Source organism: Cibotium barometz, chromosome 54 (genome assembly GCF_041138505.1).
Source record: "Cibotium barometz isolate CiBa-2024 chromosome 54, ASM4113850v1, whole genome shotgun sequence".
Taxonomy (NCBI): Eukaryota; Viridiplantae; Streptophyta; class Polypodiopsida; order Cyatheales; family Cibotiaceae; genus Cibotium; species Cibotium barometz.
In genome coordinates, this window is record NC_141099.1 from 8,649,671 (window position 1) to 8,665,816 (window position 16,146).

The window sequence follows — 16,146 nt, forward strand, 5'->3', positions numbered from 1 at the left end:
ACTGTCGAAAGCCATAGCCTTCAGCGCATCTCCTGCACCATAACACTTCAACTGCTTCTTGTTCCTGGCCGACTACTTCTTGTCCTTGGTGTCTTTTCTCCTGAACTTCATCTTCAGCTCTTGCTCTTCACCTCATATAGGCAAAGACACAAAATCCTGTACTGTGTCCTGCACTTCCTTTTCACTTTCCTCATGTTGAAGCTTTTGATGTGACTCTCATGAGACAGCCACGAGCTCACCCCCTTAGGAAAGTTGGCGATTGTCCCGACCAAAGCAACCACGGACTCGCCTCCTTGAGAAAGTCGACGATGTGTCCCGGCAACGGAACCTTGTAAACCGGCCTTCAGAAACCAAAGGGCGGTGGAACAAACATTTGCACATAAAACACTTCAACACCATTGAGGACCTAGAAAAGGAAAACAAACAGGGGAAGCTAGAGTGCTCCTGCAAACAGTACACGGACACCGATTGGCCCCAAATCGCAGTGGCGCCCCTTGCGGTATTTCTTTAATTGATTTTAAGAGCTTTGATTACAATATAAGGCTGGGAACTCAGCCGTCCCAGTAGAACTCCTGAAGCCTGCAAAGAACCTGCATCTGGCTTCTTGTCCACACGGCATCCACAAATAAATCCAGCCATTGTTCACATCGAAAGACTCTCTCACATTGAGTCTGCATACAGAAGCTTTCTCCCATGATCAAGGCTGCCACAACCATCCATAGCCTCTCACACTATGAACAGCATCACACCCTGACACATCCAGTGCTTCTGCATCACATCACAGACTCCCAAACTGTCTCTCAAAAGAGTATCACAGCACAGCATACCATACAGTCGACACACCTGTACCAACCCTCTCTACCTTCCAAAGGTACTATCCATCTCTGTCATGGATTCCCTGACCCTTGCCCAATTAGTAGCAAGGCTGTACCAAACATGTGTCCATTCCTGTACCTTCTGCCTGCATGTGACCTATCTCCTGGAGAAACCCAAAAACATGTTTCCTCGAGAAACCTACGACCTGTTTCCACATGAAACCCTTAGGCCTGTTTCCCTTTGAAACTTCTGGCAACATAGAGATGCCCATACTGTAGGTCCCACTGTTCCTTTCTAGCAAGAAGAAAGCAATCTGCTCCATGAGCACGCAGCCATGCGAGCTTGCATCACTCCCATGCCAAGAAACATAACCAAATGACCTTGTACTTGCAGCCAAAAACCCAAGTACATTGCTGAATTTGCAACCAAGCAAAAACAGCCCATAAACTGTCCCAAAACAGTCCCGAATCAAAGCATAGAAAGGCTGAAAATTCCATCAGTTGAACGCCATCGTCATGATGTCTATGTTCATGGAAAAACAGCACTAGCTTTCTGTAGAAACACAGTGTCCTCCAAAAAGCACACGCCTGCAGCCACCTTTCCGAACAGGTCAACATCAGCAGCCACCCGTACCCAATAGTGTGCAACTGCCACCTGTATTAGCTGTCGTACAGCAGCCGCCTGTACCAGCTGTACCTGTCTGTACACCTGTGCATGCAGTCGTACAGCTGTACCTGCAATCGTACAGCTGTACTTGCAGTCGTACACCTGCCTGTATGCGCCTGTACCTGCACAACCAAATCTGGCCAGCGCCGCCTGTAGCAGAACTGTCCAGCGCCAGTTTCTGTCCTGTCCGTACAGCTGTCCGTACAGTCGTACAGACCTGCCTGCGCCGCCTGTACCAGCAGCAGCCTGATATGCGCAGCCTGTACCTGCAGCAAACATGCAGTCGACCCACTTCTCCTCCCTTCCACGCATGAGAAGTTGCACGCCTCCCCAAAAGCAAGAGAGAGACCAGCGCCTCCAAAAGTGGAGTAACCTCTAAATATTGCTTAGTGGCCTCCTAAGGTTTTGAAACCTTTAAAACATTAACTTTATGGCCACCAAAGGTTATAAAACCTTTTTAATTAATGTCTCTTTGCCCCCTTTCACACATGGGGTTATCCACACATGGGCTTCCATCTTCACTCCCACCTGATGCCATTCACACTGTCCACCATGTCCCCGTGCACACCTGCATCTTGTCCAGAGAAAAACACAGGGTCGTAACATACCCCCCTCTTGAAAAATGGCAAGCGTCCTCGATTGCACTCAATGGCACAGTAAAGCATCGCATGAGCAAAGATACCCCATATGGGAAAAACAATGGCCTTCCAATGCATCTGGATGATAGAACAATCATCCTGCACAATAAGCCACACTGTCCTCTTGCTTGTTCCTTTAGAACCTACAGCAAAAGTCTAAAACCAAATGGAAACACGTTAACTGTGTTAGCCAAAAACAAATCCATGCATCATTCTACATATGGCACACATATGCATGACACACATATGCATTCGCAAACAATATGCTCCTCAAGATGCTCTACCTATTCCAAAGTAACAGTCTAAGGGCTGCTCGCAAGCCTTACGCCCATGGGCATCCCGCAGGACCCAAGACTGAAGGTACAACATGAGCATATGCAAGCACTCAATGCATCCAAACACTACATCTACCAAGTACTTTCCCACATATGTATCATGGCCATCCCGCAGGAGTCACACCCATGAACATAATAAAGCACTTGATGTATCATACCAACATACATGCAGCACATGACACAATGCAGAGTATTTCCCAATGTATTCTCAATGATACCAGGATCCAATGGCACCAGAATACAAAAATACCTCTACCTCAAAAAGTGTATGCATACATGCGCAAATAGAGTTCGATCCATATTTCCATGAACCAAACCAACTCTAGGACTGCTCGCAAGACTTATGCCCCCCCATAGAGTTATCCATAGTTGCAGTTAGAGTTCAAGGTGCGCGCGACTGTGAACCATACCCAACTTTACCATCTCATGTGTCTAGAACACAAGATCATAGAAGTCCCATAAGCAGATGTACTGTCAGCCTCAGTACCTTCGGGTGAATACAAAGATGTCACCAAGCGACTCCTAGATAACAAATGAGCCTGTCTGTAACAAGGGAGCGGAGGTGCTAACCCCCCTCTCGAGCATCAGGTAATGCTCCAGACCTATGCTCTGCTGAACCTGAATGAGCCGTAACAAGAGTCGACTCCAACTCAAAGGCATCAAGATAAAGCTGCAACTCTTGAGGTGAATCTGCTAAGTCACCCTCCTCCATCCACTTCGCATCCATCAGTGAACCTCCTCCATCCGCTTCGTATCCATCAGTGAACAGCTCTTGAACTTCACAGGATAGCGACGAAAACTTTACCCTGTACCTAATGTGCCAGAATATGCTCAGGAATAAGAACCTCGTCAAGTTCCTCCACTCCCATCTGAGCCTCAACTGATACATCCTCAGGCACCCAAAACCTGCTTGCACTCCACCCAAGTGATAAGCACAAGTCCTCGATGAAGCATAGTAGATCACCACTAACTGTCTTCCGAACCCATGAAGCCTCTATGAAGATACCACTGGTGACAAACTGTCGAAAGCCATAGCCTTCAGCGCATCTCCTGCACCATAACACTTCAACTGCTTCTTGTTCCTGGCCGACTACTTCTTGTCCTTGGTGTCTTTTCTCCTGAACTTCATCTTCAGCTCTTGCTCTTCACCTCATATAGGCAAAGACACAAAATCCTGTACTGTGTCCTGCACTTCCTTTTCACTTTCCTCATGTTGAAGCTTTTGATGTGACTCTCATGAGACAGCCACGAGCTCACCCCCTTAGGAAAGTTGGCGATTGTCCCGACCAAAGCAACCACGGACTCGCCTCCTTGAGAAAGTCGACGATGTGTCCCGGCAACGGAACCTTGTAAACCGGCCTTCAGAAACCAAAGGGCGGTGGAACAAACATTTGCACATAAAACACTTCAACACCATTGAGGACCTAGAAAAGGAAAACAAACAGGGGGAGCTAGAGTGCTCCTGCAAACAGTACACGGACACCGATTGGCCCCAAATCGCAGTGGCGCCCCTTGCGGTATTTCTTTAATTGATTTTAAGAGCTTTGATTACAATATAAGGCTGGGAACTCAGCCGTCCCAGTAGAACTCCTGAAGCCTGCAAAGAACCTGCATCTGGCTTCTTGTCCACACGGCATCCACAAATAAATCCAGCCATTGTTCACATCGAAAGACTCTCTCACATTGAGTCTGCATACAGAAGCTTTCTCCCATGATCAAGGCTGCCACAACCATCCATAGCCTCTCACACTATGAACAGCATCACACCCTGACACATCCAGTGCTTCTGCATCACATCACAGACTCCCAAAATGTCTCTCAAAAGAGTATCACAACACAGCATACCATACAGTCGACACACCTGTACCAACCCTCTCTACCTTCCAAAGGTACTATCCATCTCTGTCATGGATTCCCTGACCCTTGCCCAATTAGTAGCAAGGCTGTACCAAACATGTGTCCATTCCTGTACCTTCTGCCTGCATGTGACCTATCTCCTGGAGAAACCCAAAAACATGTTTCCTCGAGAAACCTACGACCTGTTTCCACATGAAACCCTTAGGCCTGTTTCCCTTTGAAACTTCTGGCAACATAGAGATGCCCATACTGTAGGTCCCACTGTTCCTTTCTAGCAAGAAGAAAGCAATCTGCTCCATGAGCACGCAGCCATGCGAGCTTGCATCACTCCCATGCCAAGAAACATAACCAAATGACCTTGTACTTGCAGCCAAAAACCCAAGTACATTGCTGAATTTGCAACCAAGCAAAAACAGCCCATAAACTGTCCCAAAACAATCCCGAATCAAAGCATAGAAAGGCTGAAAATTCCATCAGTTGAACGCCATCGTCATGATGTCTATGTTCATGGAAAAACAGCACTAGCGTTCTGTAGAAACACAGTGTCCTCCAAAAAGCACACGCCTGCAGCCACCTTTCCGAACAGGTCAACATCAGCAGCCACCCGTACCCAATAGTGTGCAACTGCCACCTGTATTAGCTGTCGTACAGCAGCCGCCTGTACCAGCTGTACCTGTCCGTACACCTGTGCATGCAGTCGTACAGCTGTACCTGCAATCGTACAGCTGTACTTGCAGTCGTACACCTGCCTGTATGCGCCTGTACCTGCACAACCAAATCTGGCCAGCGCCGCCTGTAGCAGAACTGTCCAGCGCCAGTTTCTGTCCTGTCCGTACAGCTGTCCGTACAGTCGTACAGACCTGCCTGCGCCGCCTGTACCAGCAGCAGCCTGATATGCGCAGCCTGTACCTGCAGCAAACATGCAGTCGACCCACTTCTCCTCCCTTCCACGCATGAGAAGTTGCACGCCTCCCCAAAAGCAAGAGAGAGAAGCAAGAGAGAGACCAGCGCCTCCAAAAGTGGAGTAACCTCTAAATATTGCTTAGTGGCCTCCTAAGGTTTTGAAACCTTTAAAACATTAACTTTATGGCCACCAAAGGTTATAAAACCTTTTTAATTAATGTCTCTTTGCCCCCTTTCACACATGGGGTTATCCACACATGGGCTTCCATCTTCACTCCCACCTGATGCCATTCACACTGTCCACCATGTCCCCGTGCACACCTGCATCTTGTCCAGAGAAAAACACAGGGTCGTAACATACCCCCCTCTTGAAAAATGGCAAGCGTCCTCGATTGCACTCAATGGCACAGTAAAGCATCGCATGAGCAAAGATACCCCATATGGGAAAAACAATGGCCTTCCAATGCATCTGGATGATAGAACAATCATCCTGCACAATAAGCCACACTGTCCTCTTGCTTGTTCCTTTAGAACCTACAGCAAAAGTCTAAAACCAAATGGAAACACGTTAACTGTGTTAGCCAAAAACAAATCCATGCATCATTCTACATATGGCACACATATGCATGACACACATATGCATTCGCAAACAATATGCTCCTCAAGATGCTCTACCTATTCCAAAGTAACAGTCTAAGGGCTGCTCGCAAGCCTTACGCCCATGGGCATCCCGCAGGACCCAAGACTGAAGGTACAACATGAGCATATGCAAGCACTCAATGCATCCAAACACTACATCTACCAAGTACTTTCCCACATATGTATCATGGCCATCCCGCAGGAGTCACACCCATGAACATAATAAAGCACTTGATGTATCATACCAACATACATGCAGCACATGACACAATGCAGAGTATTTCCCAATGTATTCTCAATGATACCAGGATCCAATGGCACCAGAATACAAAAATACCTCTACCTCAAAAAGTGTATGCATACATGCGCAAATAGAGTTCGATCCATATTTCCATGAACCAAACCAACTCTAGGACTGCTCGCAAGACTTATGCCCCCCCATAGAGTTATCCATAGTTGCAGTTAGAGTTCAAGGTGCGCGCGACTGTGAACCATACCCAACTTTACCATCTCATGTGTCTAGAACACAAGATCATAGAAGTCCCATAAGCAGATGTACTGTCAGCCTCAGTACCTTCGGGTGAATACAAAGATGTCACCAAGCGACTCCTAGATAACAAATGAGCCTGTCTGTAACAAGGGAGCGGAGGTGCTAACCCCCCTCTCGAGCATCAGGTAATGCTCCAGACCTATGCTCTGCTGAACCTGAATGAGCCGTAACAAGAGTCGACTCCAACTCAAAGGCATCAAGATAAAGCTGCAACTCTTGAGGTGAATCTGCTAAGTCACCCTCCTCCATCCACTTCGCATCCATCAGTGAACCTCCTCCATCCGCTTCGTATCCATCAGTGAACAGCTCTTGAACTTCACAGGATAGCGACGAAAACTTTACCCTGTACCTAATGTGCCAGAATATGCTCAGGAATAAGAACCTCGTCAAGTTCCTCCACTCCCATCTGAGCCTCAACTGATACATCCTCAGGCACCCAAAACCTGCTTGCAATCCACCCAAGTGATAAGCACAAGTCCTCGATGAAGCATAGTAGATCACCACTAACTGTCTTCCGAACCCATGAAGCCTCTATGAAGATACCACTGGTGACAAACTGTCGAAAGCCATAGCCTTCAGCGCATCTCCTGCACCATAACACTTCAACTGCTTCTTGTTCCTGGCCGACTACTTCTTGTCCTTGGTGTCTTTTCTCCTGAACTTCATCTTCAGCTCTTGCTCTTCACCTCATATAGGCAAAGACACAAAATCCTGTACTGTGTCCTGCACTTCCTTTTCACTTTCCTCATGTTGAAGCTTTTGATGTGACTCTCATGAGACAACCACGAGCTCACCCCCTTAGGAAAGTTGGCGATTGTCCCGACCAAAGCAACCACGGACTCGCCTCCTTGAGAAAGTCGACGATGTGTCCCGGCAACGGAACCTTGTAAACCGGCCTTCAGAAACCAAAGGGCGGTGGAACAAACATTTGCACATAAAACACTTCAACACCATTGAGGACCTAGAAAAGGAAAACAAACAGGGGAAGCTAGAGTGCTCCTGCAAACAGTACACGGACACCGATTGGCCCCAAATCGCAGTGGCGCCCCTTGCGGTATTTCTTTAATTGATTTTAAGAGCTTTGATTACAATATAAGGCTGGGAACTCAGCCGTCCCAGTAGAACTCCTGAAGCCTGCAAAGAACCTGCATCTGGCTTCTTGTCCACACGGCATCCACAAATAAATCCAGCCATTGTTCACATCGAAAGACTCTCTCACATTGAGTCTGCATACAGAAGCTTTCTCCCATGATCAAGGCTGCCACAACCATCCATAGCCTCTCACACTATGAACAGCATCACACCCTGACACATCCAGTGCTTCTGCATCACATCACAGACTCCCAAACTGTCTCTCAAAAGAGTATCACAGCACAGCATACCATACAGTCGACACACCTGTACCAACCCTCTCTACCTTCCAAAGGTACTATCCATCTCTGTCATGGATTCCCTGACCCTTGCCCAATTAGTAGCAAGGCTGTACCAAACATGTGTCCATTCCTGTACCTTATGCCTGCATGTGACCTATCTCCTGGAGAAACCCAAAAACATGTTTCCTCGAGAAACCTACGACCTGTTTCCACATGAAACCCTTAGGCCTGTTTCCCTTTGAAACTTCTGGCAACATAGAGATGCCCATACTGTAGGTCCCACTGTTCCTTTCTAGCAAGAAGAAAGCAATCTGCTCCATGAGCACGCAGCCATGCGAGCTTGCATCACTCCCATGCCAAGAAACATAACCAAATGACCTTGTACTTGCAGCCAAAAACCCAAGTACATTGCTGAATTTGCAACCAAGCAAAAACAGCCCATAAACTGTCCCAAAACAGTCCCGAATCAAAGCATAGAAAGGCTGAAAATTCCATCAGTTGAACGCCATCGTCATGATGTCTATGTTCATGGAAAAACAGCACTAGCTTTCTGTAGAAACACAGTGTCCTCCAAAAAGCACACGCCTGCAGCCACCTTTCCGAACAGGTCAACATCAGCAGCCACCCGTACCCAATAGTGTGCAACTGCCACCTGTATTAGCTGTCGTACAGCAGCCGCCTGTACCAGCTGTACCTGTCTGTACACCTGTGCATGCAGTCGTACAGCTGTACCTGCAATCGTACAGCTGTACTTGCAGTCGTACACCTGCCTGTATGCGCCTGTACCTGCACAACCAAATCTGGCCAGCGCCGCCTGTAGCAGAACTGTCCAGCGCCAGTTTCTGTCCTGTCCGTACAGCTGTCCGTACAGTCGTACAGACCTGCCTGCGCCGCCTGTACCAGCAGCAGCCTGATATGCGCAGCCTGTACCTGCAGCAAACATGCAGTCGACCCACTTCTCCTCCCTTCCACGCATGAGAAGTTGCACGCCTCCCCAAAAGCAAGAGAGAGACCAGCGCCTCCAAAAGTGGAGTAACCTCTAAATATTGCTTAGTGGCCTCCTAAGGTTTTGAAACCTTTAAAACATTAACTTTATGGCCACCAAAGGTTATAAAACCTTTTTAATTAATGTCTCTTTGCCCCCTTTCACACATGGGGTTATCCACACATGGGCTTCCATCTTCACTCCCACCTGATGCCATTCACACTGTCCACCATGTCCCCGTGCACACCTGCATCTTGTCCAGAGAAAAACACAGGGTCGTAACAGATGGATCCCTAAAATGAGACTCAATTCTGTTATGGTACGATAGATAAAGTAAATCGCAGATAAAAATTGTTCTATGGAAAAGAATCAACGGCTGTGCCTCTCAATGAGGAAAAAAGCGTTGGTCTCTATGATCCAAATGCAAGTTCTTTCCTTGATCTGACCATGGGACTTATCGGTTCGGTCGGATCAGTTCAGTTAGTTAAAGGCTCTTGACTACGTTAGAGTAAAAATATCCTGGAGGAATCGCCCGTGCTTTCTGGGCGAGGGAAGTTTTTCCGGGTTCAGTTTTAGAAGAACCGAGGGATTAATCTCTTGTCCGGATATCCGTGGGTGAGGCCTCGAGTGAGGGACCCTGCCCCGCGCAAGAAGTTCTACTTCCGCTGCTAGCAACCCAGAATTCGTTGCGCTAATGACTGAGACATCTACTGGTAGCTCAATCGCTGTCCAAACCTGTGCAAAGGCAATGGATGTCATGAGGAGTGGTGTGTGAACACTCTAGGACTTGCCGGGGCACTTTTTACTCTCCATAAGAGGAGTTTTTTCTCCCAAGCACTTATGCATGTGAACCAGCCTTATTTCACTTATAGGGTTTACTACTTTGTACATTATCTATTACATTGAGTTGTGTGCCTCTTCATGTACTCTCACCAGTATGGCTTACTCTCTCTCTCTCTGTGGTTTCTTGTACTTGGCTACATCTTCTACTCCAACATTTGGTATCAAAGCATTGGCGTCCAGGGATCTCTTCTTCTTCACCAACCTAAGTGGAGTAGTTCGTTTCTTCGTCAAGTACCAAAAAAAACTTTGTGGCTTTTCTCATCCTGCACGTGGGCCATCTTGGTCTCTTGGGAGGCCTTGATTGTGGTGCATAAGGGCCCCTTAGCAAGGAACCCTAGCCCCTTTGTGAGGCATACGAACTGTTGAAAAACCGCCACCCATCATCCTCTTTGCCACCCTCTCCTCCCACCGCTCTAAGAAGGCGTATACACACAACAGCTCACCGACAATCCAATTAGACCCCCCCAAATCAAATTTTTGATTTGGCCAGCTCCACCCATACAGTGGCAGCTCGGCCCAAATAAGCACTAGCTGCCCTTACCGCCTAGATCAATTGGCGGCACGGCCTGTGCAGAGCCAGTTTTCTAGCCTAAAAAATTTTACATCATTGGATTCCTCATCATCCCGAGTATCTCAAGCTGAAGAACGTCAAAAACAGAGTTCGTTTGGGCCTCCAAAAGACCTCTGCAAATTTTGCAGCCTGTCCCAAAACAAAGCTAAACCAAGCATATTTAAAAAAAAAGTTTATCCTCTATGCCTGTACTCCTCTCAATACATTCATTTGCACGTTTTCAGAGAGCGCTACACATTACAATCAGTAGCAAACACACTTGCAGTATTTGGGGGGTTTTGCATCTTTTGAATTGAGTACACTTGCAGACAGTATGGCCGGCAATGATGTGTTTGGGATGCTTGCTGCCGAATATAGGCTCGACAGGACTAACTACCCGTTGTGGTCCTATATGATGAGGCATCTACTAGTAGCAAAGGGGCTTTTGGAAATAGTTACAAGAGAAAGAACGTCCAATGTCTGCAGTGCAATAGCCTACTCCTACTACTTCCACATGACGTATTACAATCACTGTATCACATTAGTCATACAAGCACCCGCAGCTCCTATTGCAAATCAAAGACAACGGGATTCTAGAGATGCACATGCATATGCCCTCATTGCTCTCACTAAAGAGGAGCATCATACCACACGTCCGTTCATGTGTCACTACTCAATTAGCATGGGATGCCCTTGCAACACTATATCAGGTGCGCAACGAGGCTCATGTGGCCTACCTAAAAAAGCGGCTCGACATTTTGCATATATGAATGAGGGTGACTCTATGGATGAGTAGCTCACAAAGGATGAAAGACCTTCGAAAACAACTTGCCAACATTGATGAGGCTTTGCTACTACACTTGGTTGCTCATGAAAGGTAATGCAAATGCCTTTTCTTTTGATGAGCTTGTGTCTTTGCTCCTACAAGAGGAGCTGATTCCTTTTTGTCAGCACTTGGTGCTTATGCATCGGCCACAAACATGCCGGAATCTTTCTTCTCCTCTTTTGCAAGCCTTTTCCTACACTCATTTATGTAGTGCCGTGGCTTCAGGTGGTAATTACATTTGCCCTTCTTGGGCTTCCCATTGTCACCCTTGTCTACATCCTTGCGAGAAGAGGCAGCTGTCCCACCTTTGCCCTTGTAGCCATTGACATTGGATACCTTTCCTTTACCTTTGCCCTAAGCAGCAAAAGCCTGATCCCCAATCCTCATTCCAGATCTGTTCGTCTGGGACTACTAGCTATGCTCAAGATGAAAGGACATTCCATGTACAATGCAGCTATGATCCCTCCTTGCATGAATCTGCACTCAACACCTCTAGGACTTCTACCAAGCTCTGATACCAGTGTAACATGTAGAAGAACTGCCTGTCTTAAAAACTGTGCAAATCGCAAAGATGGCAAAGATGAACAGAGAGAAGAGAGAGAGATGCTGCCAAAACAGTGTTTTCTGTATATACGTACCAAGATGTATATAGATCCTAGCCAACATGGCCTCCAAAAGGAAACGCCTAAGCCTATGACCTGTCCCACAAACCTGGGATCATATAAATAAGAAACCCCCATGCTACAGTCGGCCAACGCAACTCATGTCGGCCAAGTCCTTGGACAAATAAATGACAAAAAATACCCGTAAAATGCCAAACTGCCAGGTTACGTCCTCCAGCTTCTTCTTACTGCCTTGGGTAAAATACCTATCATTAATCCTAGTTGTTTACTTCCCCAAAAAGTGCCTAATCACAGCCTAAAACTGGGGATTGAGCATGTCCACATGCTGTGCATGTGATAGGTCCAGGTCCAGTACAGGCATTCGATGAAGCTTATGTCCAACATTATACGGTAAAGTGACTTATTCTAGATCTACCTACTGCATTTTCTCCTTCCAGCTCAACAAAACTATCAGCGTTCACCCCCCAGACAGGTGGGCAGTTCCGAACCCACCCTAATCAACTTACATCTATGTGAAGGGGTCCACCGCAAACATTTTGTTACTGAAAACTTGAGATTTGAGCACACGATTCTTAAAACACACCAGAAAGCTAATTGTCTGGCTGTCATTAATGCACTGTTTTCAGCAATAAGAGTATCGGTACAGTTTGGCATCAGAAAAGTAGATTTGATACACAGACTTTGTACATAATATAGTGAAGAAGATCAAAGATCTATTACCCTCTGGTTTTGTTTGATCAATGACTTCAAGTTCTTCCTCACTATCAGTGTGGTCATCCTCGTCATCACCATCCTTCGCTAATGCAATTTCAACAATCGTACCTGGAAATATTTGAATTTAACAAATATTTATGAGTTTCTCAATATAGGACACAAAATGAGGTAATAAAAAAAGATTTTAATACAATTTCCTCTTTAGAGATCAAGAGAACTGGTAACACATGGATGCGAAGGCAGCCAAACAACTTGGAGACAAGCTTGGACAATCAAAATGTGAAATCCTAAGGGGGGATTTTGATTATATTGTGACTGATAAATTAAATTAAGAGAGAGGTGTCTCCTAAGAAGTGGAACTTCTTTGCAATCAGGAAAAGCCCGTTCAAGGGATGATGGAGAAGTGTACAAAATTGAGAGAGGGAGCTTGGTGTCTTGTTCATTATGTCCATTAACCATAAGAGATATAGCTTCTGGTGTTCTATCGTGATGAGCGCGCGCACGCGTTGTGTGTGTTGGGGAGAGGGGAGGCGGGGGTGGAAGGGGGGAGCGACCATGAGAAAGATTGTATTAAACGTCTACAAAAGACCCAAAGGTCTAGGAGACTAAGGACGAGCACATACGGAGACATGAAAAAAGAAACACATATGGTAGAGCGAGCGAGAGAGCGAGAGAGAGAGAGAGAGAGAGAGAGAGAGAGAGGTTAACGTCCACCAATGGTGTATGGGACAAAACAAGTACATCAATTCCATAGTTGTCAGGTACTAAAAAACAATACCGGTACAAAACTTTTCAATTTTGAAAAACAAGTTCGATTGAGGTAAGGTCCACTTTAAGAAACACTTGAAAAATAGATATTTGTACACATTTAGAGATGCAAAGTCTAGAGAAGTTGTCATAAACTAGATTCTAGAAACAAGTTAAACCACTAGTACAAAGAGTCATGAATGGTGAACATATGCGTGCAGCATGCCATAAATAAGAGACGTGGCTCGTGGCCTACAATAGTACATACAAAAAAGTGTGTAGTGACTACTCACAACACTAAGTACAAAAATGTTTAGACTAGACTCTGGTCCTCCTCCTCAGAGGAATCACTAGGGACTAGAGGCACTCCCATCATCAAAGGCCCACCCGAAACTGCCCTCACTAAGGACATTGCCCTCGTCCATTTCCATGACCCAAAATTACCAGAAGGTTTGTCGCCCGTGGTGGTATATAAGGCAAAAGCCTCATCCTTTTCCTTTTCTCTGGAGTCCGTACCTCATTGCCAAAGAGAGAGAGAGAGAGAGAGAGAGAGAGAGAGAGAGAGACTAGGTAGTAGATATAGAGAGCTTGAGAGGGGCAGAGAGAGGGAGAGCCTACGTAGTAGGCCCTAGAGAGCTTGAGAGAGAGGAAAGAGAGAGATGGGACCCAAGTCATCATGGAATACTAAGAACATCGAAACATGAGAGCAGCATCATCTCCGAGTAGATGGTATACCACTCTCCAAAATATCAAGCATGGGGCTAATTAGTATGGCCGAGAGGTCTCCCTCAGCTATGTCACGTGGAAAGGTAGCTCGATGGCGGTGGAGCATGTCTTGGATCTGGAGCTGATGAGTGAACGTGGCCGACGGCCGGGGGTGTCGGGCACACTGGAGTGCAAAGGCTCGGTCCGAGGTAACTCCTCTCGGTCGAGGTAGGTCCAGAGCAGCTCGTGGAGGGGCCAAAGCTCTCTCAAGGTGTCCCTGTGTCTGCGGAGCTCAAGCAGGAAGAGGCCTAGGCAACACTGGTCGTGGAAGTCAATGATCTTGGAAAGTGGACCAAATCCCTCACAAAATAGACAATGAAACCTCCCGCATATCTCATAGTATACTGGGCAACGGCATATGTAATGCTCCTCTGTCTCAACCTCTATGTGGCATAGTCAACAGATCCTCTCCTCTCTGGGTCTCCGTATGAGCTTCCCAGCTTTGAAGATGCGCTCAGCTCTACCATTCTCCACTCTGAGGCGGTGGGATGAAACCCGTATCCGGCCAATCGCAATGGGACATGTGAACACTCAAGTAGCCCAACTGCTGGATGAATCCATCCTCAGTGAGTGTGAGGAAGTGATCTCTGTACAAGTGCATCTTCGTGGGGAGAGCTCTCGAGGTGTGATCCATGTGCAATAGGTGTAGAGGCTGAGAAGATCTACCCGCATAACCCGGTTGATATCCTTGTGAGAGAGCTGGAGAAAAGGGGAGTCCAAATTGTATTGGAGGGGAGGTAGGCGGTCCATGCGGAGCCCATATACTGAGACGGGTACTTATGGAAATCCATGTGACTGATGCAATGAAGAGTGCATCCACTACCATCGGGGCTACAGCAAACTCTACCTGGATAATGGTGTGGGACTCATGGTTTGCTACGGATCATACAAGAGAACATCATGACCTGGTGCTACGGATCATACAGGAGAACATCATGACCTGGGGCCTCTCAACTCGCTGCCAATCCTCATCACATAAATCTCGCCCCCAGAAGGCTCCTCCATATATCAAGGCTGGTGTGACGAGGGTGTCAAAAAACCAGCCCTTCATCCTGGGCTCCTGGAAATGTGCCTACTCAAGTAAGCTCAAGGCTGCATATCCCCGTGTCACTCTAGCATGTGTCGCGGGAAGCATGGTGAAGCATGGGCCACTAAAAGTGACACCAAGGTAGACATAGGGTGAGACAATCTCCACACGATCCCCTCTATATGTGAAGCTCAATCTAGATGTGAAGAAGCAAGAGGTATTGAAGACCATTACCTTGGTTTTACCAAGGTTAACAGAGAGGTCCCATTGAGTGCAAAAGTCCTGTAAGGCATCCAGCTGTCTTTGAAGCCCCTCGGCTGAGTCTGAGAGGAGGACGATGTGATCTGCATAAAGTAGTATGGGGATCAATATGCCTACCAGTGTGGGACCAGCCCGCCTAATCCGTCAATGAAGCTCGAGATCTCATCAATGTAGAGGCCGAGAAGAGTGGGTGATAGAGGGCAGCCCTGTTTCACCCCAATAGTGCTGGAAATCTCTTGTGATGTACCTCTTGGGGATCTCACTCGTCCAGTGACGGACTCGTAGAGGGCGATGATGCTCCAAACCATGTTAGATGGGACTCCTGTCACCTGTAGACAGTGTAGGAGGCGGGCTCGGGGTACAGTATCAAAAGCTTTGCGGAAATCCACAAAGCAACAGTAAATCTTCTGATGTCGTGCTCTACCCTCCTCGATGATGGCACGGAGGGTGAAGATGTGGTCAAGGGTAGAGTAGCTCCTCCGAAAGCCAGCCTGTCCTGAGGCTCTGCATCCCTGGCTCTCTGCAAATGAACTAAGCTCCGCCTCTAGCACTGATCCATAGAGTTTGGCCAATGTGTGGCCAATCATAATCGTCTTGTAATTATTAGGATCAAGTGGATCTCCGGCTCTGAGGATGGGGGTAATGGTGTTGGTGGACCAAGAGGGTGGAAATCATTCACAAAGGGCTCTATTGAACATGTAGGCTAGTAGGGGCACCAGGGTATCATCGGCATGCGAGATGTACTGGGTAGTGAGTCCCTCATGATCTTGGGCTCGCCCATCGCGTAGTCTGCGAATGGCCTTGAGGACCATGCCCTTTGTGAAGAAGGTGGTGGTGGTGGGATAAGGATCTGGTGGTGGAGGTAGGGGTGGCTGATGGGGGATATGGTAGAGAGAACATGCATAGGAGTGCCATGTGTCCGAGCAAGTGATAGGTGTGGGAGGGTGATGTTCTCAGAGTTTCCTCCATGCCTCTTTGCAGTTTGGGCCTAAGAAAAGTCAGTCTAACTCATCCTCTTTCCGAGCATA

At 47.2% G+C, this 16,146-nt stretch overlaps 1 protein-coding gene across 2 annotated transcripts in view; it reads right to left on the minus strand.

The window, feature by feature from the left end:
• The window catches only part of LOC147607828 (uncharacterized), a 93,223-nt gene that overhangs the window by 62,761 nt on the left and 14,316 nt on the right, over positions 1 to 16,146 (minus strand). For both annotated transcript variants that reach the window (XR_015264638.1, XM_086790085.1), the window contains exon 2: positions 12,325 to 12,426. Coding sequence is in view for 1 of the 2 variants with exons in the window: in XM_086790085.1 (XP_086646211.1) it covers positions 12,325 to 12,426 (102 nt within the window). In the remaining variant the exon portion in view is untranslated. The remainder of the gene's footprint in view (positions 1 to 12,324; positions 12,427 to 16,146) is intronic.